The sequence below is a fragment of the Osmia bicornis genome, chromosome 4 (genome assembly GCF_907164935.1).
Source record: "Osmia bicornis bicornis chromosome 4, iOsmBic2.1, whole genome shotgun sequence".
In the NCBI taxonomy this organism is placed as follows: domain Eukaryota; kingdom Metazoa; phylum Arthropoda; class Insecta; order Hymenoptera; family Megachilidae; genus Osmia; species Osmia bicornis.
Window position 1 is genome coordinate 5,697,305 of NC_060219.1, and position 23,280 is coordinate 5,720,584.

The 23,280-nt window shown below is 41.3% G+C and overlaps 2 protein-coding genes across 5 annotated transcripts in view; one reads left to right on the forward strand and one right to left on the reverse strand.

Moving 5' to 3' along the window:
• Nucleotides 1-1,621: 1,621 nt before the first annotated feature.
• On the forward strand, nucleotides 1,622-21,169 carry LOC114879949 (cytoplasmic dynein 2 heavy chain 1). The gene is made up of 45 exons (XM_029195396.2): nucleotides 1,622-2,185; nucleotides 2,265-2,593; nucleotides 2,656-2,818; nucleotides 2,882-3,063; nucleotides 3,124-3,236; nucleotides 3,307-3,552; nucleotides 3,639-3,859; nucleotides 3,932-4,330; nucleotides 4,393-4,634; nucleotides 4,817-5,140; nucleotides 5,234-5,300; nucleotides 5,374-5,710; nucleotides 5,776-6,512; nucleotides 6,575-6,737; nucleotides 6,840-7,059; nucleotides 7,127-7,253; nucleotides 7,384-7,707; nucleotides 7,869-8,150; nucleotides 8,240-8,483; nucleotides 8,629-9,136; nucleotides 9,436-9,828; nucleotides 10,026-10,205; nucleotides 10,410-10,775; nucleotides 10,845-10,963; nucleotides 11,022-11,332; nucleotides 11,440-11,588; nucleotides 11,652-11,924; nucleotides 11,985-12,214; nucleotides 12,393-12,521; nucleotides 12,589-12,837; nucleotides 12,983-13,416; nucleotides 13,603-13,737; nucleotides 13,800-14,029; nucleotides 14,352-14,561; nucleotides 14,627-14,915; nucleotides 14,987-15,496; nucleotides 15,669-15,928; nucleotides 16,031-16,225; nucleotides 16,325-16,556; nucleotides 16,629-16,782; nucleotides 16,851-17,070; nucleotides 17,153-17,889; nucleotides 17,959-18,197; nucleotides 18,268-18,562; nucleotides 18,635-21,169. The coding sequence occupies exons 1-45, from the start codon at nucleotides 1,949-1,951 to the stop codon at nucleotides 18,907-18,909; spliced, it is 12,279 nt and encodes a 4,092-aa protein (XP_029051229.2). The 5' UTR covers nucleotides 1,622-1,948; the 3' UTR covers nucleotides 18,910-21,169.
• The window catches only part of LOC114879956 (eye-specific diacylglycerol kinase), a 40,923-nt gene continuing 33,982 nt past the window's right edge, over nucleotides 16,340-23,280 (reverse strand). For 2 of the 4 annotated variants that reach the window (XR_003790009.2, XR_003790006.2), the window contains exon 12: nucleotides 19,034-21,596. The gene's annotated coding sequence lies outside the window, so the exon portion shown is untranslated. Of the gene's footprint in view, nucleotides 16,429-18,409; nucleotides 18,433-19,033; nucleotides 21,597-23,280 lie in introns of those variants that run through there. The other 2 variants (XR_003790008.2, XR_003790010.2) reach the window with 2 other exon arrangements.

Consider the following 23,280-nt stretch of genomic DNA (forward strand, 5'->3'; position numbering starts at 1 on the left):
AATGTTAACGTATTATCGACGGAAAACGAGAATTATCGTTTTACATTTCAGTAATGTATATTTCATACATTAAAAATGTCCCGTCGGTAATGTGTTAGTAATTATTGAACCGTCACTTTCGTCCAACCTCCATACTTCCGCACAAAAAGAAATGCGCGTAAAGATACGTACATAGGAGGCATTATCAAAGAACAAGAGATTATTTACACCAGCATCTGTGTAGATCCATAAGCAGCGCCAACAATTAATGTCCATTTATTGTTTGCTAAACTCTAGCATTGTTAACCATTTTCTTTAATTAAATAGATCGGTCTGGAACCTGAAGACCTAATTCCTAATATATTCCGAAGCTCCAGTATGATCGGATGAAAAGAAACGGCGCGGAGATAATGATGCGGGTAGCAAAGGGTTAATACAGTTTTTTTTTTCTTACAACACCGACAAGCTTTATGGTGGTACTTCAGTGGGACTGCCTACTGATTACAAGACCACGTGGCCGTCTGATTAAACACGATCGTCCGGCTGTTTCTCTCTTTTCTGCCGACATGGTGAAGGTCTTTTTTCGGTGGCCCGGGCAGCCAAATAAAAGCAAGGTCTCTCGACATTCAACGAGTGTGTACACATACGGAAGCGCAACTTCCTCGTGCAACTGATTTCCCATCGGATATACGCTTTTTCTCGTTGTTCCCGTGTATTTTTCGCCTCGGATTACACTGAACAGAGTTATTACGATCAGAGGAACAAAAAGGGCGAAGTATGCCAGCATTTTAAATAAAGCGAACTCATTCTCCGGATACCTTTGAGATTTTTTAATTATTGATAAATTATCTCTGTCAAGCGTTGGAATTCTGTACCGTGGAGAACAGGAAGGATGTTATTTTGATCCTTTTATGAATTACGCGGGTCACAGAGGCAAGGAAAATTTTTAACTATGCATACATTAATGCTAATTGTTATTAAATTACCTCAGCCAAAAAAAGAAAGGAAGTTACAAGAACTAAGATCGACAAGATATGAAGTTTTGTATAAACAAAGTTTCATCATGATGAGAATTCTATTCTTCGGGAAACAAAGCTGTTACTTTGTGGACGTGATTATTCATTGAAAGACAGACGACGTTTCTTGGTTAATCACCGTTCTATTAGCTGTACTTACTTCCAGCGAATGCTGGTCATGTCGATCTTCTTTCGTCATATACGCCACTCGTTGCGGCGGAAGTATGCATGGACAGTTCATACGTATGCACGTGAGCGCATAAATCGACCTCGGCGATCATCGGAATGTACTACGATTGCTTATTCGAGGTGTAGGTGCCAGCTATATACTCCGATTATGCAAATGTTTGGCGGTAATAACGTTAACAATCCATAAATGAATCCTTCGCGCGCTCGAACGCAGGTGGTGAACGAAATATTTAAACACTCGATTTTCAGAACCCCTTTCTCAACAATGCTCGATAAAAGTTGTTCCCAACAACGAATAAAATGAATTTAACTAATAAAGTTGAGTATTTTTTCATTTGATAACCTTTCCAACAATCCAACGACCTCCAAAAGTCAATGATTTCATTTCAAATAAAAAAGAAATGTAAAATTACAAAATTTGTAGATTGCAATTGTAAAAAATAGCGAGATAATTTTGTTTCAAAACTATGCTATCGACGCCATCTAACGATGATCCAATAGACTAACAAAAAATTGCCTTTTTTGAAAAACTTGTTGCTTGACAGTTGCTTGAGCGTCTTATAAACAGAAAATTATTGGATAGGGTATTTCTCCTTCCCCTTGTTTCGCCATCTACAACCCTGCTAACACGTGGCTCACCTGACAGCTGGCCTGTGTTGACCCCAAGTCGTCATGACAACTTGAACGATCGGCCACTTCTTCGGTACTCCACAATGGATTTTAACTACGTTTGAACGAACAAACCAGTCCTGTCAGTTAACAAAATGGTAGTGGACGATAGACGGAGATCCTTGATAGTATCCACTGCTGGTCACTTCTTCGGGGTGGACCTGAAAGATGAACAAACGATCAGAGTCGAAGAATCAGTGCTGGATAACTTTTTAGACAGATCCACGTGTAGAACACTTTGTGCTCAGCCGGCTGATGATAATTTCGAAGGAACATCATTGAAGTTTAGCAATGAATTACCTTTCGGCAAGAATACCTTGGTATTCTTCAAGGTAAGACAAACGTGAAACCGTGTCAGAAATGAATCAACGTCGGTAAGAAATGATTTAAATAATAGTATGTTTCATACAGATAGAGGAGGCGCCGGTTACAGAAAAGAATTTTCACGACCTTGTTCATGTGACTACAACCGGAAGTGGTAAAGGATCAACCCTTGTAGAAGCTCTTCGACAAGTATGGCTACCCACCCTTCGATCTTTTGGTCTCGATTCGTCGTATTTAAAGAAATTAGAAGAGAACCTACTTGGTTCGTCAACTACCGCTTCCATTCTTGAAGAGGAGGATTATTGGCGAAAGAAATGGGAAGATGCGAAGCGATCGCACGATAAAACGATTTATGCAGAGACCGTGAAAATCTTGAAGAGTGTCAGGGCTGAATTAGAGAGCGCAGCGGTGACCAGGTGATATATTGAAAATTCGACCGCTATTATTATTGTTATTGAATTGATTATTATTTAAGCAGAGATGGATTGATCGGAGTGGAGGATGCTGTCGAAGCAGTATCGGGTTATGTAGATGATTTATGGAAATTAGGAGATGCTGTGTATCCCGAAGATCGTATGAAATCATTTTTAGACCTTATTGGTGATGAAGTGGTTTCACTTGTGCAAAACACAATCGACGAGGTAAGAAAGAAAGAAATTTATCAATTTATCAATCCGTGTATAAAATTGATGTACTCAAAATAGATTCGAGCTTCTGATGATCGAGCGAAGATCGAAGCGATATCAATGGGTGCAGAGATTTGCGAAAAATGGACAGATATGGCAGAAAAGTTCACGACCTTGTTTTGGCCTCATCATTCCCTTCATCCTTGGAAGGGTACCGGTTACATACCTGAAAGATGCTCTCGGATTGGCAAACGACTCAGGTATCTAGTAATAAGACTTCTCATTTTTTTTCTAATAAAACTGAATTTTCTAATGTTTAGACAGATTGCCGAATTACACGCTCAATATCGACAATTAACCAGGTTGTTGACAGCCAACGAGAGATCTGGACTCGGTACTGACAACTTGATGCAATATTTCGACGATGTTAAAGGTACCTTTAAAATTTCATTCCTGCAAAAATCGAATTCATAGCATTAATTTAAATAAAAAATGGAGAACAGTTGTCTTCGATGCCGACGAAAAGGGCGTCAACTGGAATCGACTGAAGAAGAGAATCGAGGAAGGCTTGATACCTGCTGAGGATCGAGTCGCACTGAAACTGAAATCCCAAATCGCTGATGCTACCACACCGAATTCGTTATTAGCTGAATTTCGACGTTACTTCGAGTTGATGAAGAGGGATGGCTTGAAACGAGCTCTTCGCGGAGAACGCGAAGCATTGCTCTCTGCCTATGGGGATCTCATAGGTAGGTACTTATCAGGAAAACAAATTGCGAATCATTTTTTAGAAATATTCAAAAATGATCATTTATTATAACAATGGGGGTTTCAGAGAACTGCTTAGCTGGACCGGATACAGTGAACTTGTTGGACAGTCCCAGGATACTTCAGGAAATTCAAGTTGCCAGGTCAGCAGAATTGAGACTAGAAAGTCTAAATAAATTAGGTAAAGAATTACTAGCGGATCTTCCTGGATACGACGAGATATCATCGAGGGTAACATCAGCTTTGAAAGAGGTCGAGAGAAAGAGACAAAACTTGATCGACACTTGGGTAATCCTAATATCTCTTCAAGATAGACTATGTATGCTTTAACTTTCATACGAAGCTAATTGTATTTTATAGACAGAGGGAACGAAAGAAGCCGTGGCAAGTAAGGAACTAACATTGGGCACAGATTCAGCTGTGGTGGAATTAACTGGTACCAGCGTGATGAGGGTGACATACGATCCAAGACTGATGACCTTGATCAGAGAAGCCAGAGCTCTATCGAGCCAGGGCGTTGAATTTTCTCGAGAAGTGAGGGACCTGATCGAAAGGGCGGAATTATTGTCAGGACGTGCTAGGGCTCTTCAACAGGTTGCAACATTCCACAACACAATTGGTGATCGCATGGTTCCATCTCAAAGACCCTTGATGCTTACCACCGCACTGGAACTGGTTCGTGCTGTTCAAGAACAATCCGGCGTTGTTTGGTCCGACCCTCAGGCTGTGGATGCTTATACCGCCAGATTAAAAGAATTGGTAAATAAACATACGTTATAGATTTTTATTACGTATTGACTTTCGACTGCGATTGGACACAGGTAAGAAAGTTTGCCCAACAAAATTCCGAGCTAGCCGCGAAGCACAGTTTGCTACGAGATCTGGTGTCTAATTTGCTAAAAGGAGACACTGTTAATTTGATTGGAAATTTTAACACTTGGAAAGAGACGCTGATGAAGATGAGAACGACCGTGGATACTGTGGAAGCGGAATACGGGAACACAAAAGCGTGGAAATTGCATTGGGACAGACAGTTGCTGAAAGCTTTAGGCGTGGCATATAGGTAAATTAATTGAAACAATTAAATCAACTCGTTTTCTCACCACCTGTGAAACGATAAAATAAAGAAAATTTCTAACCACTCTCGGATGCATTTCAATTAGTTTCAAGATCTTAATGTTCAATTTTCATATTCATGGACAATTTGCATGAAACAAACGAACGAGAAATTCTCCTTTGCTTCAGAGGAGCTTTACCGACTTTGCTGAAGAAGTTAACGGAAATTAAAGTGGAGCTGACGTTTCGGGATGGATCCTTGCAATGGCGGCCACCGCTCGAGGAAATACGAGCTAAATTGTATTCCGCTATTCGTCGATCTTTGTCGATACCCATGAATTTCAGAGGCGTCGGCGACCCGTCGGAAGCGCATTTTAGCGACCTCATTCAAAGGAGTGGTTATCTGTTCGGTGGTGTCTACAAACAGGCTGAAATTGCACTTTCCGCTCTGGAAACGCTTCGAATGAAATGGTTGTATCTGGCGGCACAGGCTAAAATCGATGTTGCTGAACGGTACAAATTTCACAGTCACATTATTAAATATTCGTCGCATTGATTTACTATCAACTATTAGAAAATTTATATTAATCATTCTTGATCGAAAAGGTTGAAAGGGCGATCTCCTCAAGAATGGACGAGAGCATTCAAGGATGCCAAACAATGGGCACAGGAGGTCAGCAACTAATCCTAATGCATAAACTCGTTCAATTATTAATTAGTATGTAATGTTTCGAATTATAAATTAGGTGGGTAGATTGCGAGGTAACGAGGTGAAAATTTGGTGCATCAGCGTGGACACAGCGACGACCAGGAACGATTTAGAATCAGCCTCTCGTCGTTATTGGGAACGCTTATGTTCGGACTTGAGGGTGGAAGCCTCATCAAGATTAGTAGCAATCGTGGAATTTCTTTCATCAGCTTCGAAAGAACTCGAACGAAGACCTCGAAACGTAGAGGAAGTTGGAGTTGCTTATGAAGCCCATGCACGTATCGAAGCGCAGTCTTCAGGTATGGCTGAAGAAATGGAGGCAATTGTTGGTCTTTCCATGGTCTTGGCTGCTTGGACCAGCGAGAAACTTGAAGGTAAACTTCTACATGTGCTTTTGATCATTTCAAATACCAAAATACTTCATTTATTTGTGAAACAGGCGTGAATGCAGCGTACACCGCCTGGCAGGACTTGACCGATCGTCTAGAACGCCATAAAACTGTGGTTAATCGCGAACTCGAAGACGCCAAGGTGAATCTTCGTCACAGAGCAGTGGCTGTACGAGACGAGATCGAAAGATGGCAAGCGAAATGGACCTCCAAACCGGAGATTCTGAGTTTAGATTGGATTATCTCAATGAGAGAAAGGTGGGCGAACCTGAAGGAACAACTGGATGCCTTGAAAACCGATTGCCAGAGGATCGTTCTGGACATCGACGATATTTTAGAGGACAACGAAGAAAGTATAAAGAAATTGGAGCTACAGTTGGATCTCGAAGAATCCAACTGTCGATTCCAGGCGGAGTTCCTTGAAGAATTGAAGAACCAAGAAGAAGAAGAGTGGACCGTTGCCAGAAGAAGATTACCCAGGCTTCACGATTGGCTTGATTCTTGGGAAAACAGGATAAGGGTCCAATTAAAGGATCAGTTGAACGAAGAATCGACGAATCAGAGGAATAGTTTAGAAATGGATACTTTTGTTGGGAGAAAAGTGCGAGAAGTTAGAGCTGCTATCGAATGGCTGCAACTTCTTCGTGGCGATGAAATTGCTGAGGAACACTGGGGTGAATTGATGCCACTTTTGGATCTGAAGAATGTTAAGAACGCGAGGGACATTATGTTGGGTCACTTGTTTCGTTCCGTGGAGAAAATTCAAGAAAATACTGAAAAGATAAAGGTACACTTTATCGTACCGAAGATCGACAATAATTTATTTTAATGATATCATTTTGCGTTTAGGAAATAACAAAGAGAGCCGCGGCAGAAAGTGGTATTCGTCAGGGACTGATGGAACTGGAATCCTGGGAGGCATCGGCCTACCTTCAGATTCAGGAAACGAAAGATAGCAGAAACGCTGGTATCCTTCTCGTTGAAGATTATGGTAGCTTGTTAGCCAGAGCAGGTGAACTTTCTACATATTTTAGAGCACTCTGCGTACTGAAAACTTTTAACACGCTCATAAGTTTCCAGAGGACGTATTAATTTTTCAAATAATCCTTAAAAGGTGAACTGAGACTCCTATTGGAGGGAGTGAAAGGAGCAACAGGATATGAAAGATTCTCGACAAGAGTAGCAAGATGCGAAGCAGGATTATACGAAGTGGAAGAGAGAATCAAAATTTTAAGCACCGTACAAAGGAAATGGGTTTATCTGGAACCAGTTTACGAAGGAGGTGCTGCTCCAAAAGACACTGGAAGGTGGTCCAGGGCTAATAAAGAATTCAGGTGATCGTTAAGTTATATCATGTTAACTGGTAATTGGAAAGAATGAATTATTCGAACAAATACTTAGGTACTTGATGGGAGAAGTATCTCGGGATCCAAGGATATCTTCTTTGAGAAGGCTTCCTCTTTCAGCTTTTGCAAACTTGAAGGACCTCCTCGACCGTTGCCAGAGGAGCCTCGATGAATATTTAGAGGTACTACAGAATCCCTATTTCTATTCTTCTCTTTATCATTTTAAGGTAGTAAGGATGGAAATTTTTTATTACAAATTGACAGATTTCAAATTTTCTGATTTTTAAAGCTTCGATACATTCTTGTTTCAAGGAAAAACGATCGTCCTATCCGCGTCTATACTTCCTCAGCGACGAAGACCTTCTGGAATTAGTGTCAGCCAGTGGACGAGGCCTGGAAACTCATTTACCGAAATTGTATCAAGGTGTCGGCTCGATAATAAAGGACGATAATGGATTGACGGGCGTAGTGTCACCAGAAGGTGAAGTATTACAGTTATCCAAGCCCGTCGATCTTCGGGATCCATTACCACGATGGTTAAGCAATCTTGAAGAGGCAATGAAGAATGCTCTTCGACAGAGTTTGGAAAAATGTTTGGCCGACGCTACACCTGATCCGTCTGTCTATCCAACTCAAGTAATATATTTTTCTTTTCGCAGAAGAATGAAATTATATTTTAAAAAATGTAACTCGATGTTACGAGGTGAGGGTTGAATATGGCATTCTGTAAAATTTAATTTGTATCAATGCGGTTGAAACAAATGGTATTCTATTGTATTTGGAGAACGTTTGTTAAGGTTTTGCTACTGGCTGAGAGGATCCGTTTCACGGAACGATGCGAGATCGCTTTGAAGGAAGGTCGATCGTCTTTGAAGAATTTCGTTGAATATCTCGAGACACAAAGAGCCAGGTACAGAGGCTTGGAAGATGCTGGTGACAAATTGACGGTACTGAAAGCACGTGGCCTTCTTTTGGACGTTGTTCATCATCTCGAGATAGCTAGGAGCCTTTTGAACGTTACTCTTCGAGAGGAAAGCACAGTTTGGACCTGGCAGAGACAACTAAGAAGCTACAGAACTGTAAGCTTGTTACAGTTTTAAATCATTTTCAAAGACATGGTCAGAAGCAAATGTTACATTTAATATTTACAAAATGAACTTGCCTGTAGAACAAAGGACCAGTGATGCGTTGTGCAGCTGCTGAATTTCCATACCGTTTCGAATACCAGGGTGCAGCGGTAGGTTTAGTTCAAACACCATTGACCGAAAGGTGTTTCTTGGCTCTTACTCAAGCCATGAAACTTGGTTTGGGTGGAAGCCCAACCGGGCCAGCTGGAACTGGAAAGACCGAGAGCGTGAAAGCACTTGGCGCTATTCTAGGCAGGACTGTTTTAGTCTTCAACTGCGACGAAGGTAATAATTTCACGTCAACATCGTGAAGAATCTTTTACGAGTTCTTCGAAAACAGTTTGAACACACATGTTACCCCTCTTAAGCTAAAGAAAATTATAATGAATTACTCAGCCCAAATAAAAAAATTTTTAAAAATGTCCATCAGGAATGGATACAGGAAGTATGCGACGTATCCTTGGCGGTTTAGCTCAAGCTGGTGCATGGGGTTGTTTCGACGAGTTTAATCGTCTCGAGGAAGAAACCCTAAGTGCTGTAGCGATGTTGGTCAGACCTCTTCAAGAAGCTGTTCGCGATGGTTCACCTCAAGTGATGTTGGGCGACCAAAAAGTGAACCTCGATCCCCATTGTTGTATATTCATCACTATGAACCCAGCAGGCTCTGAATACGGCGGACGTCGTAAACTTCCAGATTCCTTGGCTCGATTATTTAGACCAATCGGAATGGCTCATCCAGACAGATCGGACATAGTGAAAACACTATTGGAGTGTGCTGGATTTTTGGACGCTGCGACACTGGCGAAACAACTCGTGGAAACGCTCGATGTCGCGGAGATACTGCTTTCTAATCAGCCGCATTACGATTGGGGACTTCGAGCCCTTAGATCTGTGCTCGATGCCATTCCCACGAGGACCGACTTGGACGAGACTAGCAGGTTATTGATTTTCAAATTTATTCCTTTGCTGATTTTACATTTAACTCTTCGGTGCCATTGTTCATTCCGAATTTAACGCCTCGACACCTTCGGTAATATGAAGCCTTTGGCGATTTCAAATTTAATCCTTTGACACCCACGGTGAATTTACATTTAACCCGGTTGCACCTTTCAAAGTTTCCTATTTAACCCTTTGTCGCCTTCGATGGTTTCATATTTAACCCATATTGACACTTCTGCTGATTTCATATTTAACCCATTGACACCTCTGACAATTTCGTCGCGTGTTTCTTCGACAGACTAGTGGCCGCGATTCGGGCATCGACGTTGCCGAAATTAACGGAGGAAGACACCCCGAAATTTCTCTCATTACTGAACGATGTTTTCCCGAAAGTAAATCCTTCGACGTCCACGTACATCGAGAGGCAAGATTTGCAAAATGTGTTGCTAGAACTTTGCGGCGACCAAGAATTTGGCAAAGAAACGGCAAACAGATGTATTCAATTGAACGATCAATTGAAAAGCAGGACCGGGGTGGCGATCGTTGGACCACCCGGAAGTGGTAAAACGATCATCAGGAAACTGCTGTGCGATGCGTTAACGAAAATCGGTGAAACGGTCGTTCAGTTTCATGTCTATCCAGGCGCTATGCCGAAATCGAGGCTTCTGGGTCGCGTTGATCATCAAACCAGGTATATTTTATGATTTATTTATTTGTGAATTTCTCAATTTAGAATCAGCGGAATCTTGAAGTTTGTCGAAATTATTTTCTCAAAGTTCTGCAATCGTACCCTCTTCGAAGCATCGTGTACCTAAGAAAAGAACACTGATTAGTAGGAATCAATGCACTTGCAACGGATACTTTAATTGAAATGCAAATAATTTCTAGGGAATGGAAGGAAGGTCTTTTATCCAGCGCCGTGGGATCAGCTGGCGATTCAACAACTTGGGTCATCTTGAATGGTGACGTAGAACCAGATTGGGCTGAAGCTTTGAATTCTGCTCTAGACGATAATCGATTGCTGACTCTACCAAACGGCGTGGGCGTAAAACTTGGTTCCGGAACAAAGTAAACTTTGATCTCTCACGATTTATTCTCTCGCATCGTAAATCGATTTGAACTTTACTCCTTTGTTAGAAATTCTAGAGCCCTGGGCTCTAACATTTATATGTAAACCAAAATTCAAGCAGTAAAATGCTTGAACCTCTTCGAATCATCTCTCTTGTCCTTGTAAAAAAATTAATTTACATTTCAAGTATACGTTTGAAACAGGTTCATCTTCGAAACCCATAAACTGGATGACGCGAGTCCTGCCACTGTTTCGAGATTAGGGGTCGTCCATTTAGGTTCTCTAAGTCCATCCTCTTTGCTGGTATCGTCACGATTAGGAACACTTCCGGAAGCAGCAAAGGAACTCACGAATTCTCACCTTTGCCTCTGCATCGAGGAGTGTTTAAAGATGAACGCAGACGTTTCTTCAGCTTCGGGCCTGATGAATTCCGCGCTTTGCCACTTGAACACCGCTCGAACTCACACTTCCGCTACTTATGCTTTCCTCGCGTCTCTGTGCAACCAAATAGAGGATGAAAATCGTAGAAACGAACTGGCGCGTTATATTTATCAGTCAACAGATTGCTGGTAAACGCTCGATCTTTCCTGAATTATTTATACAGCAAAGGAAATATTGAAACAGAAAATGTTTTACAGGTGTCCAGATCCACAGAAACCATGTTCTGTTTTGTATAACGAAGATATCGATCGGTTGGAAGCTGCAGGAGAGGCTGATCAATCAACAGATACCGAGGATGGTCCGGTTTCACTTACAGGTAGCTTAATTTATAGAAATTTCAATCGATTGCAATTTCAACCATTATTTTACTTCAGGGGCAATGAAAGAAGCATTGTCATCCGTTCTACCATGGATCAAGAGCGATCAACCGACAATGATAAGGGGTCCAGAGGGTTGCGGAAAAAGTTGTCTGATATCCGTGATACTTTCCTCGATTCGAAGCAACGAGCCATCGACTTTGATAAAAGGTTCCTCCCTTTACGGACCCCAGGATCTGGTGATGAAATTGAAGAGAGGCTGCGTTCAATTGAATTCATCCTCTCACGGAAGAACGTACAAGCCTAGGAACGGATCGAGGGTTGTATTAATTCTGGAGGATTTGCATCTTGCATCGAAGCATCTGCAGGTATTGCTTACTTCCTCGAACTATTTAATCGAATATCAAGGTGTTTGATGTCACCCAATATTTGAAGTGTATCAACTAAACTTGGAAGAGCGTCGTTATTTATTTAGGAGTTGGTACGAGAGTTGCTACAGGAAGGAGGATTCCACGAAGAAGATCTGGAATTCGCCAGAGTTCCTTTGACCGTCGTATGCACCGCTGATGCGACCACCAGATTGCATCCGAGGCTAGAAGCACTTCTGTCAACTCATTATCTACCGTCAGTGCAATTATTTCTTTCTTCGCGAGTATACGACAATTTAAATTCTCTTTCATTTCGTAGGTATCCAAGTTCAAAGGACATTGCAGCCATTTCGGAGCTTCATCTAAGGAATTCCTTGAAAGGAGATCACATTGTGATCGAATCTTGGATCGCGCAGATGATTCCAGTTATGCTGGAAGCTTTTAAATCAATCAGATCTTCTCATGGAACTGCTTGGACTCCTAAGGACTTGATTTTATGGGTGGATAGTCTGAAGTATTATCCTTCGCCAGAAAATGAAACGTACATCACAGAGTATTTGTTAGATGCTGGACGACGATTGTTTCATCCAAGGTAAATAGTTATTAAAATATTCTTAATTGCTTTACGATTAATTTTAACCAATTCCCTTAGATTAACGTCAAGGGACCAATCGTGCTGGGAATCGGTGATCCTATCGAAGACGTTGAAAACCCTGATGCCAGGAAGCAACGTGTACATATGGAAAGGCGGAAACAATGGGTTACTTCCGTTCGACGAGGAGCAGTGGCGGAAGGAAATAATTAACGCTGCAGCGAGATGTGCTAGAGAAGGTGATCCTGTGCAACCATCGATTTCGTCTCACCTGTTGCACACAGTGGCCGGTAAGCGCATTAAATTAAATTAATTTTAAGTTACATCAAACGAGCATATATCCATCTGGCTACTCTGTAATTTTAATCAGATTAGGTTTATCGTAATTATCACTGTTAACAGTAACCCTCTGACATACGATACTACGGTTAATCGATAAAAATGATTGAATTTTCTTTTTTTACTAAGGATTGAGCTGGGCATTTGGAACGAATTTACGAGGTGTAATTTTAATTGGACGACCTGGAGCTGGAAGGAAATCAGCTGTGAGACTAGTCGCTAATTTCTCTTCTCTCCGTTTAGTAGATTCTGGACCTGGTACGAATAAATAATGTCTATATCAATTATAGTCTATTGTGAATAATTAGAGGAGGTAACCTGGTAGGTCGGGGTCGAGCATCGATGAAAAGCGCAGTTCAGGTAGCTGGAATTGATGGTGAGCCGACTCTGCTTTTGCTGGAGGAGCATCATATGAGAGAGGATGGATTGGCCGTGTTGGCGAGTGCAATTGTGTCCCGAGGCGAACTCCCAGGATTATTTACAGTGGAAGAACTCGACGGTTTAATAGCGCCGTTAGCTGACGTGTCAAGACGAGAAGATTTTTCCGGCACGTTGGAACAGTACTTGTACCATCGTGAGTGCAGAATTTCAGCTTTCGAACCGGAAATATGCAATTCTTTCGTTTTTTCTAACAACTAGCAAAAATTTCCAGACTCGAACTACCATTTAATTAACGATGCTGTTGATTTTCTTTTTTATTAAAACTTTTCAAAATGTAGGTCTACGAAATTATCTTCGGGTAGCCATTATCCTGAACAATGGAGAGATGCGTTCGTCATGGTTGTCGCGTTCTGGACTCCTTAAACATTGTGCCCTTATTGGACCAGGCCTGGGCAACGAATGGTGGACTCGGGAAGCGTCTTTGATTGAATTAGCCTGCAATCAAAATGAAATGGACATCGAAGACACGGAGGAAAAATTGGCTGGTATCAAAGTGATGGTGAAGGCTCATCTTCAAGCACCGCGACAGCAACAAGCACCGGCGAGATTCTTTGCGTTACTGCACACCTGGAAGCACTTACACGTGTCCTGGAGCGAGGAGGTGGAACGGAAATTGAGCAACCTTGAAGCTGGAATCGGGAAATTGAAAGAAGCCGGAGAACAAGTGGCTAAATTGGAGGATGAAGTTTCAAAGCAGCGGCAGGAGTTGGAGGTAGTTGTCGTTAACTTTCCTGGTATTTTCATATTTTTCTTTTCTTATGATGCTACTAAGAATTAAGCTCTTCAATCTACCTCATTTTCCTTCTGCAATAATATAGGAACTTTAGAAACTACTTTAACTAATGGATTGCTACAGCTTTTAAATAACAAGATTATATCATATTAAAATATAATTTAGGCAGAGCAAGGACGAGCCAACGCGGCCCTCGAGCAAATTACAGCCACTATGAGGGGTGCCACTGGGCAAAGAGGGGAGATGGTCAATCTAAAGGCTGAAACTGAACGAGAAAGTGCTGAATTGGCGCGCAGGAAGGTGAGAATAATAAAGAAAATGTCTATGAAGGGACAATCAATTAATTGCAAAGCGTTGCACAGGCTGATATCGAAGGTGAGTTGGGAAAAGTGGAGCCACTGGTGGAACAAGCAGCTCAAGCTGTAGCTGGGATTAGTGCTGATGCATTAGCGGAAGTACGTTCTTTGAGAGCACCTCCAGCTCCGGTTAGAGATGTCCTGGAGGGTGTTTTGCGATTAATGGGTATAAAGGACACATCCTGGAACAGCATGAAGACCTTCCTGGCGAAACGTGGAATTAAGGATGAAATTAGGTAGCTTGGGTATTACCGTTTTCTTTGAATCCACGTTTCATTCATTTATTTTATTCCATTTCAGCTTCAAAGTCTTCAATCTCATTACTCTAACGTAATATTTATTTAACAGTATTGGTATGGAAAATTACGTATAACGTGACTCGCCTAAAATTTCCATTGTACAAAAGTTCCCTTTGTGTCCCAAACGATCCTTTGATCTCTACGAGCTTTATCAGACGTCTATCATTCGTATCCAACTCACAGTTCCTTCCTTACTCCGCGTCGTTCTTTTCATCCGAAGTATTCGAAGAAATTTCAAGCGTGCCTTTGTTGGATTTAGAACATGGGACGCGAGGAGGAGCACATCATCGAGCCTGGAGGCGGTTGCCAAGTTGGTCAAGGATCGTCCAGATAGTTTTGAGGAGAAAACCGCGAAACGAGCCTCGGTGGCAGCCGCTCCTTTGGCAGCCTGGGTCCTCGCGAATCTTCAGTACGGTCAAATTGTTCAGCAAGTGGCGCCTCTGGAGAGGGAACAACGCCAACTGGCCGAGTACGTGAAAAATTCTTCAATAACTCGGATTCCATTATTAGTGAACTCGAAACGTAATCTTTCAGACGTTTGTCAGCGGCCGAGGCTCAGATTGGCAAACTAGCAGCTGGTTTAAATACAGTGGAGAGTCGCGTGGCGAAGCTTCAAGAGGAACTCGCGGAGCACTCGAGGGGCGCAGCTGCACTCCAACTACGCGCTGAAGCGACAGAAGCGAGACTCGCAACAGCTAGAGCATTGTTGCAGAAATTGGACACTGAACACCGTGATTGGCAAACGCAATTAGAGGAACTGACCGGCAGAAAAGAGAAATTAGATGTCGAGGCTGCCAATGTAGCATCCTTGCTGGTTTACGAAGTACGCGTGTATCAGATGTTTTGTTTCTAAATTGACAAATTTTGAATGGAACCCTATCATTTTTAATTCAGGATCCCGGAAAGGACGACAAATGGAAGAAATCGGCCATCGATCTTCTCATCACCGAGAGAGAAAGATTGCTCTGGCGAGCACAGGGCTTGCCAGTGGACACCGGAAGCCTGGTGGGTGCTTCCTGCGCACTCAGAGGTCCACTAGTTCCCATATTCGTAGATCCATCTGGAGTAGCGGTTTCCTGGCTGAGAAATAACGTCGGTTCCAGACTGGAAATCACGAAACCAGAGGACGCAAAGTTTCTCACTACTTTGGAAATGGCTGTACGATTTGGGAAGCCTCTGTTGGTGGAGGAGCTCGTGGAATTTCCTCCGATTTTATTACCATTGTTACGCCGACGTCCCCTGAGGCTCGGTGAACGAACTTTGCCCGCTCCTCAAGGCTTCAAACTTTTCCTCGCCACCAGGCGAGACAGATTGGACGGTTTCCCGAAGGAAGTTGACGCCGTGCTATTCAAGATCGCTCTCGGAGCAGGTAGCAAAAGTTTGGCGGAAAGATTCGTCGAAAAAGTGAGCAGAACTTGTTCGTATTTAAATTGCCAATAAATAAAATATTCAATTTTTGTAAATTCGAAAATGGATTTGCGTTCAACACCAGTTGTTCTAGCGACAATTGCAGTGATATTAATCACTCGGCTTTTCGCTGACAAATTAGTGAAGAGATTAATTGGTTCGGGGACAGGTATTGTTGAAGGAGACTCCGGAGCTGGCGACGGAAAGGAAGGAAGCGTTAGAACGAGAGGAAAAATTATCAGGAGAACGAGACACCGCGAGATTGGATCTGTTGGCGCAGCTGGCTACAGCCAGAGGTCAAGATCTTCTCCAGGAGTCTGAAGGATCTCAAGGAGGGCTTTTGTCGTCGTTGCAGGCCACTCAATCAAAAGCCAAAGAAATTGCGACGGCTCTTCAGGAAAGTCGACGTAGCTTCGAAGATGTTACCAGGTAAGCGAAGGTTCATCAAAAAATACATTTCATGTTGAAGTTTCCCTTTAAAGAATAAAAGATGGGAATTTAAAAAATAAAGCAATATCTTATTACCCGCAGGAGGGCCAAGGATCACGAGAAACTTGCTAAATTCGCAGCTAGTTTGTACAAAACTGTGAAGGCTCTGACTGCTTTAAGTCCGTTGTACGTATTTTCTGCCGAAGCTTTCACCGATATTTATTTAGAAGCAGAAGATTACAGAGGCTCGGTACTCTCTGAAGACAAAAGGGAACAAGATAAAGCGATTGAAAAACGGTAAGTGAAAAATGTTAATTACATGTTAATTAGTTTACGGATTGAATAGAAATTCAATTTTAGTATAAAGCGATGTTTTTTTATACCTCTTTGTTACAGACTAATAAGTTTGACCCTTCATTACTGTTCGAAAGCAGTGTACAGGAAACATCGTTTACAGTTGGCGTTGCAGCTGGCTCTCTCTTTGAATTCAGTTCCGGATTCTGAAAGAAGATTTCTATTAGAAGAAGTTCCATCGAACGATGACCAAGATTCTGATTATAATGTTCCCGATTGGATTCCCGAAGAAAGACGCTTATCGGTTCAATCTCTGGTGTCGTCGTTCCCACAAGTAACGCAATTTCTTCCTATAGAAAAGAATAATAAGAATAATTTAAGAAAAAACAAAATTTCGTTCCTTTAGATAGCCAGCAAAATGAAACCAGCTTGGTTAAACGATATCAGCAATATCTACGCTGAAAATAGTCTGACCATGTTCCAGAAAATTTTATTAATAAAAACTTTACGTCCAGATTACCTGCACACAGCTCTTTCGAAATTAGCAGCAGAAGTATTAGGTGATTTTCTATAGAGAATACACGTATTTATCCGTCAACTGAAATTTATAAAATCGATTATTTTGAAGGTGTGAAGGATTTGGTTCCACCTAATTGGTCCCTGACGAAGATCGCCGAACAGGAAGCTTCGTATCCAGTATTGTTGCTACTATCCCCGGGAGCTGATCCTGGCTCGGAACTCAGATCACTAGCAAACAATCAAGTTGCACTGGCGACAGGGTTCATCGAGGTGTCATTGGGTCAGGGGCAAGTTGGTCAAGCTGAACTTGCTCTGGAGACTGCTTGCCGGTAGTAATAGACTAGGTTTTAGATAAACGTTCCATTGGCAAAATGAAATATTCTATTCCTAACGTTATATGTTATCAAACAGAAATGGTAGCTGGATACTCCTCAGCAATCTACACCTGGCCTTAAATTGGTTACCACGTTTAGAGAGTCTCCTAAGATCAGCCATGTGTACAATTAACAAGAATTCCGCTACGAGAATCTGGCTAACCACCGAGGAATGTTTAGGTTTCTATCCGAGTCTGGCGGGTTTATGCTTGAAACTCGCGTACGAACCACCGGAAGGGGTGAAGAGAAACGTGAAAAGATCGTTGCAGCAACTTCAGCAGAAGCAACGGAACAATGAAAACGTTCCTGGCAGCGTTTTATTGTCCTGGCTTCACGCCACTCTTCAGGAACGACGAAAGTTTGTTCCTCAAGGATGGATCAGGTCTTACGAGTGGAGCGAAGCGGACCTGGAGGCTGCTTACGAGTTGGTGGTGAAGGAAACGAGTCCGAAGAGGGGCAGAGACAAGGACGGTAGTTGGCAGACCGGAAAAGGGTTGCTGGATGTGGCTGTTTATGGCGGTCGTATTCAGGATGAGTATGATACCAGAGCTCTGTGCTCGATTGTTCGAGATATTTGGTCCTCTCAGGTGTTCGAAGGTCGCCGGAAATTGGCAGGTGTTTTAAAGGTTACCGATGGCTCGTTCGAGGAGGCGATTAGGGCTTTGGAGAATCTTCCTGATAATGATTCGCCTAAAGAGTGTTTTGGATTGCCTGCTAATGCTCATAGAGCTTGGGAACGAGCTGCGGCTGAAGCTGTCCTGTCGCATCTCAAAGGTCTGTTATTATAACAAACGACTTTTGGATATTTCAAATAAATAAAATAAATGAACAATGAATTGATAGGGGTTCTAATCAAAGCATCGATTAGTGACGAGAAAAGCAACAGAAAGACTGAATCTAGGATTCAGAGGGATTTGAAAGAATTGATAGATCGTCATGGCTCAATTTTTGGATCGTCAATCATCGAGGGAGATGGGAACAATCAGCTGCAACGTTTCTTTATTGACGAGATGAAGCTGACTAAAAGAACTCTGAATCTTATTCGAGCTGACGTTGATTCACTGCGTTTCGAAGATTCCAAGGTAAAATCATTCTGGATAATATCAAAGTGATAAAACATAATATATGATAATTTTATTTTGACGAATTCAGACTCCAATACACTGGATGGAAGATTGGAAATACGGACCCAAAGAGATTCTACTATTCGTTAAGGGGTTGTTGTCTAGGTACCAAACCCTCGAATCCATCGTGTCGATTTCTTCATCCGTCATTGATATCTCGCGATTGGCTAGACCACGCGCATTTTTAACTGTTCTGAAACAACATACCGCAAGAGAAACGGGTCAACCTTTGGAAAACCTTCGACTTAAAGTTAACTGGCTCGGAAATCGTAGGAATGAAGGATCGAAGGTATCGTTGGTCATCGATGGATTATTAATATCAGGTAATTAGTCGTGGTGATCAACGTGTAAATAACTTTTACAAATTAAAAAAAAAAATTCTGTTAATTATACAGGTGCTTTGATCGAGAATGGCACCCTGAAGGATTTGGACGCTAACGCGGCATCCGTTGCAGCGGCACCCAGTTGCCAGATCGCATTTTTACCCGAAGACTACTCTGAAAATAACACCTATTTAGAAAATTACAATTCCGAAGACACCCTTAACGTTCCAGTTTACGCGAATTCCCAAAGGGAGATGTTGATTTGTTCGCTTCCGGTTGAATGTCCCAGAGAGGAGCACGATAATTGGTTACGTCGGGGTGTAGGATTTCATTTGAAATTAATTTAGTTTGCACTTACGTAGAGTCAGTATTGTATAGTTTAACAGTAAATAAACAAAACGTTACAATATACGCAGGTGTTTTATATTTATTAAACGAAAACGGAGCTCGCGTAGAGGGAAATGGTGCAGCTTCGAGAATCAGAAATCTTTTTATTACTTATAAAGTAATCGCTTGATACATCCTTCTAATCAGAAGTTACTCGTACAAGTTACATAGACTCAGAAAATAGCGGTAATCGAAGAAGTAATTACAATTACACGATCGTTCCTGTAATAATGTTGGTTCGTGTCCAAGTCGATCACCAAATACAAACACTTGACGAGATTCCGACCCGATAGAAATCTGCACACGTTGTGAACAACATATATTTAATCGTCAAGATCACAGCCTACGTAGATTATATTTGCAACTAACAATAAAAAGGGTTGAATCGAAGCAACCCGTAGCGTGAAATCGTCTGAAACGAGCTTGCAGGGGTGGAAAACGAACCCGCCAAGCAGCTGTATTTGACAAAGACAGAAAATAGAATAGAACAGACCACCCAACTTTCGCGGCAACGAAACGCGAACCGAATAAGCTCGGCTTGTTACCGATTGGAAAATCGGTGTATTTAGGTCGACGTTCACAATACATAGCTAGCGATAACAGTGGCCCTTTTGTTTCCCATTCGGCTGCAGTCTAAATTACCAGTTAACCGACTTAATGGCTAAAATCGTAACGCGAATCAATTGAACGTTTCCATGGTTCGCTAACCCGTATTTTCAAGCTTTTCAATACAGTTTCGAACCGAAAGAAAGGCGGTGGTCTCGTAACAAAGGCCACCGGTCGCCAACAACGTGCCGTGAACCTGGACTGAAAGAACATGGAAGGTCCATGAAGGCGAAGTACACGATGGTTTTTTTCGTCGTCGACGCGACGATTTAAGCGGAGAGGAAAGAAGTGAACGCAAATGGACAGACGAAAAGTGATAGCGACGCGATCTCGGCCCGAAACGCCATGATTGTCGCTGATTTATTGCTCTAAAAACTTAAGATGAAACTCACGGGCCGAGGCCGCGTCCCTGAGAAAGGCAATACTGTGTTTATTTTTCCTCTCTTGGGAAACTCTTTGCTCTCTTTCACACACATACAGAGACGCACAGGCACACACACACACACACACACACACACGTGCTCGTACTCAACTCTCGTCGCTTTGTCTTCTTGTTCGTTTACTTATCTATGTTCTTTCGAACTATGTTGAACGCTCGCAGAGAGGTGTCTACTGAAACTTTGTTCATTTATAAATCATACCGGATTACATTGTTTTCAAATGTATCCGTTTGATAATTAGGCTACCGGGGATGTTTTATTTCAGCGCAGAAGAGGGTACAGATATTTTAACACGTTGATTGCAGCCGGTGGACATTTTTAATCTTATTTCATGGAATCTATGATTCTTGTAACGGTGAAATAAAAATTAAGCATCGTAGTTGCGAGAACCATTAGCCATTTAAGCGTTAATAGATAACAGTTACATCTATTTCTAAAGGGTGTACCAACAAGAAATAATTAATTTTAATTTGCCATCTTTTCTTTCGAAGTGGTCAAAGTTTCCGCGAATTTAACGATCCGACTCATTAAAGTTTAACTCATCAGTCTTCAAACATATTCTTCGGTGTGAAAGTTCTTCGAGACCCTTTCTTTAAAATCAACAATTTAACAATTGTTACTTTTAGAAATAGTTCAATGGTCTTTCATTTATCCAACCTACACATCGTTTGAGCCCATTTAAGCTGCCGCGAATCAACCTTCTGAACAAGACCAGCTTGTCGGTATTCTTACAATTAGAAACTTGGAAACGTCCATTCTTGAACTAAACAACGATATCACGCGTTAAACGGCAATGTCGGATCGCAGGGGCATTCAAATCACCGGATACGAGCTTGGTTAATCCAGTCAACGATGCCGAACAATACTTATTTTATCGTTGGATCTGAAATCGAGACAGGAACAGATACAATCGATTTATAAGTGTTCGCGATTCGATTCGGTCCTAAACTCCACTCTAATTGATTATTATCACCTAACGATTAATACTATAACCGAGTGATAGGCACACGGTCCTGTGATCGACGACGAAGAGGAAAGAACAGAAAACAGGATTTGTCGATCAAACGTGTGATCGAAGAGAAAATTTTTTGTTCTCACCTTTCCCTCTTCCAAAAAAATTATTAAAATTCAATTTTTTCACCTTGGTTGCAAATAATTCTTTAAAACTTATTTGTAATAATTTTTCAGATCTCAGAATTTCGGTGGTTTTCAAGGAAAGTTTATAGAAGGATCGCGAATATGATTGTCGACCACTCTTTTGAAAAGTCCCTGGAAAAAGGAAGGAAGTGAGAACGAAAGTCGCGTTCATTTAAAATCTCGACGAGAATTAAAGGCTAAGATTAACTCTAGAAAGTTCAAGGGAAATCTTGAATTGGTCGCGTTTTATTCCGTTCGAAGACGAGTGGTCCAAAATAGAGGAACAATAGAAAACTAGAGGACTACGGTATACATGTAAATCCGCGTGCAACGTAACCTTACAGTAAAGTTCATTAAATTCACTTACGAGGATCGATGAGTATAGTCTCGGTAAAAATACATTTATACAAGTTTACACGAACAAATTGACCATCGATGTTACGAGGATAAATGTCACGGAGAGTCTGAAAAATGTCAAACGTTTTCAGAGTTAATCGATCGTATCTCTTTTTTTTCTTCCTTTTTTTTTTTTAATCATTTTCTTATTAGACTGCAGTTGATGCAATTACGTGAAATTTCGATACAGGTACAGCAGATTCTTTTTCGATATACAATATATACGAGTAAACGAGAAAATGTCGAATTCGCTTCATTTCGAGATAATTATATCAATGGAATCGAGAAGATCGTGTAAAAATGATTTATGAGGATTTCTAATTGAAAGTTAAACATTGATTGAAAAAAAATAAATAAATAAAAAATAAAAATTCAACAAAATACCAAAGCCTTTTAACGCACAACTAGCTTCCTCCTTCTTGTTCTCTCTAAATCATAGGGACGTTTACGGGGCGAAGAATCGGAAAATCATCGATCATCATTGAAGAATGAAATACAACGATGGAGATTTTCGATCGTTCGCGCGGTAAAGGTCACTGATAGATTAAAAAGGCATCGTGAATTATCTACATATAAAAAATAATCAGAACAACGTATATCTTACCCTCGAAGGCATTTTCTAGAATTCACCATCGTTATTAAATACTCTATGAATACGAATACGCTTAATTTAACTTGATACACGCGATTTACTCGCCCACTAAAACTCCCTTCTATCCTTTCTCTACTCGATTCTTAAAAATATCAGTTTAATTTACAAGAGGAGAGGACACGCGGTAACAAGCGTTGCGAAGCTTCTTTCCTCGTGCACGCGTCTCGAATTCGAGAGTTTAAGTAAAACATTTCTTCCCTTAATTCCTTCAAACAAGAAAGAATACTTGGGGTTGTTTAATAACATATCGACAAATAGACACACACGAGATACTTCGAAACGGCAGACTCGTCGCTTGTATTTTTTAACCCTCGCAAAGGGGTGGTAGTTTTCTTTCTAAAATAATTCTAAAACCAATAAAGCGAGAGCTTAAGCCGTCCTTTTATTATATGTATGTATATGAAGAAATACAAATACTTTAATCTGGAAAAAAAATTGCAGACAAATATAATAATGATCGATTTGTCGTGAAATGGCCTCTGACAGTGAATTTAATATCAATCAGAGACGTTTAAAAAATAAATTAAAATTAAAAAAAAATTAATTACCGAAGACACCATCCCCTTTCCAAGAGTTAATAAAATTTCGAAACCGTCACTGGAATATTTACACTAATATATAAAATCGAGTCGAGTGCTTGTTTAATTACTCGTATATAATTTATGTTCGCGCGTGTCCAACGAGGACAATTTATTTCTCTCGTAGACGTTCTACAGGTATATCATCGTGACTCAGTTGTTTCTTTTTTTCTGTTTTTTCTCATTTTCTCAGAACGAACTTCCTGTCCGCAGGACGAACAACGCTCAAAGGATACTACAGGGTGATTCTCTCGCAACGCAACACAAAAGCCGTGCCGCACAATGGAACCCCTGCTGCTCCGTTTCTTGTCTTCGTCTCAGCCATAAACACACACAAAGCAGTTTTGGGTCCGGCGATATGGCCCCTGGGTCTTTTTGCCCGCAAACACAGCATGGTTTCATTGTGCGGGGCGGCTATTGTGTTGCGCTCCGAGAGAATCACACTGTATAATACATACTTTATGCAATATAATACGACAGTAAAATTAGAGTAGTCTAAGTAATAGTACAATGATAATAATA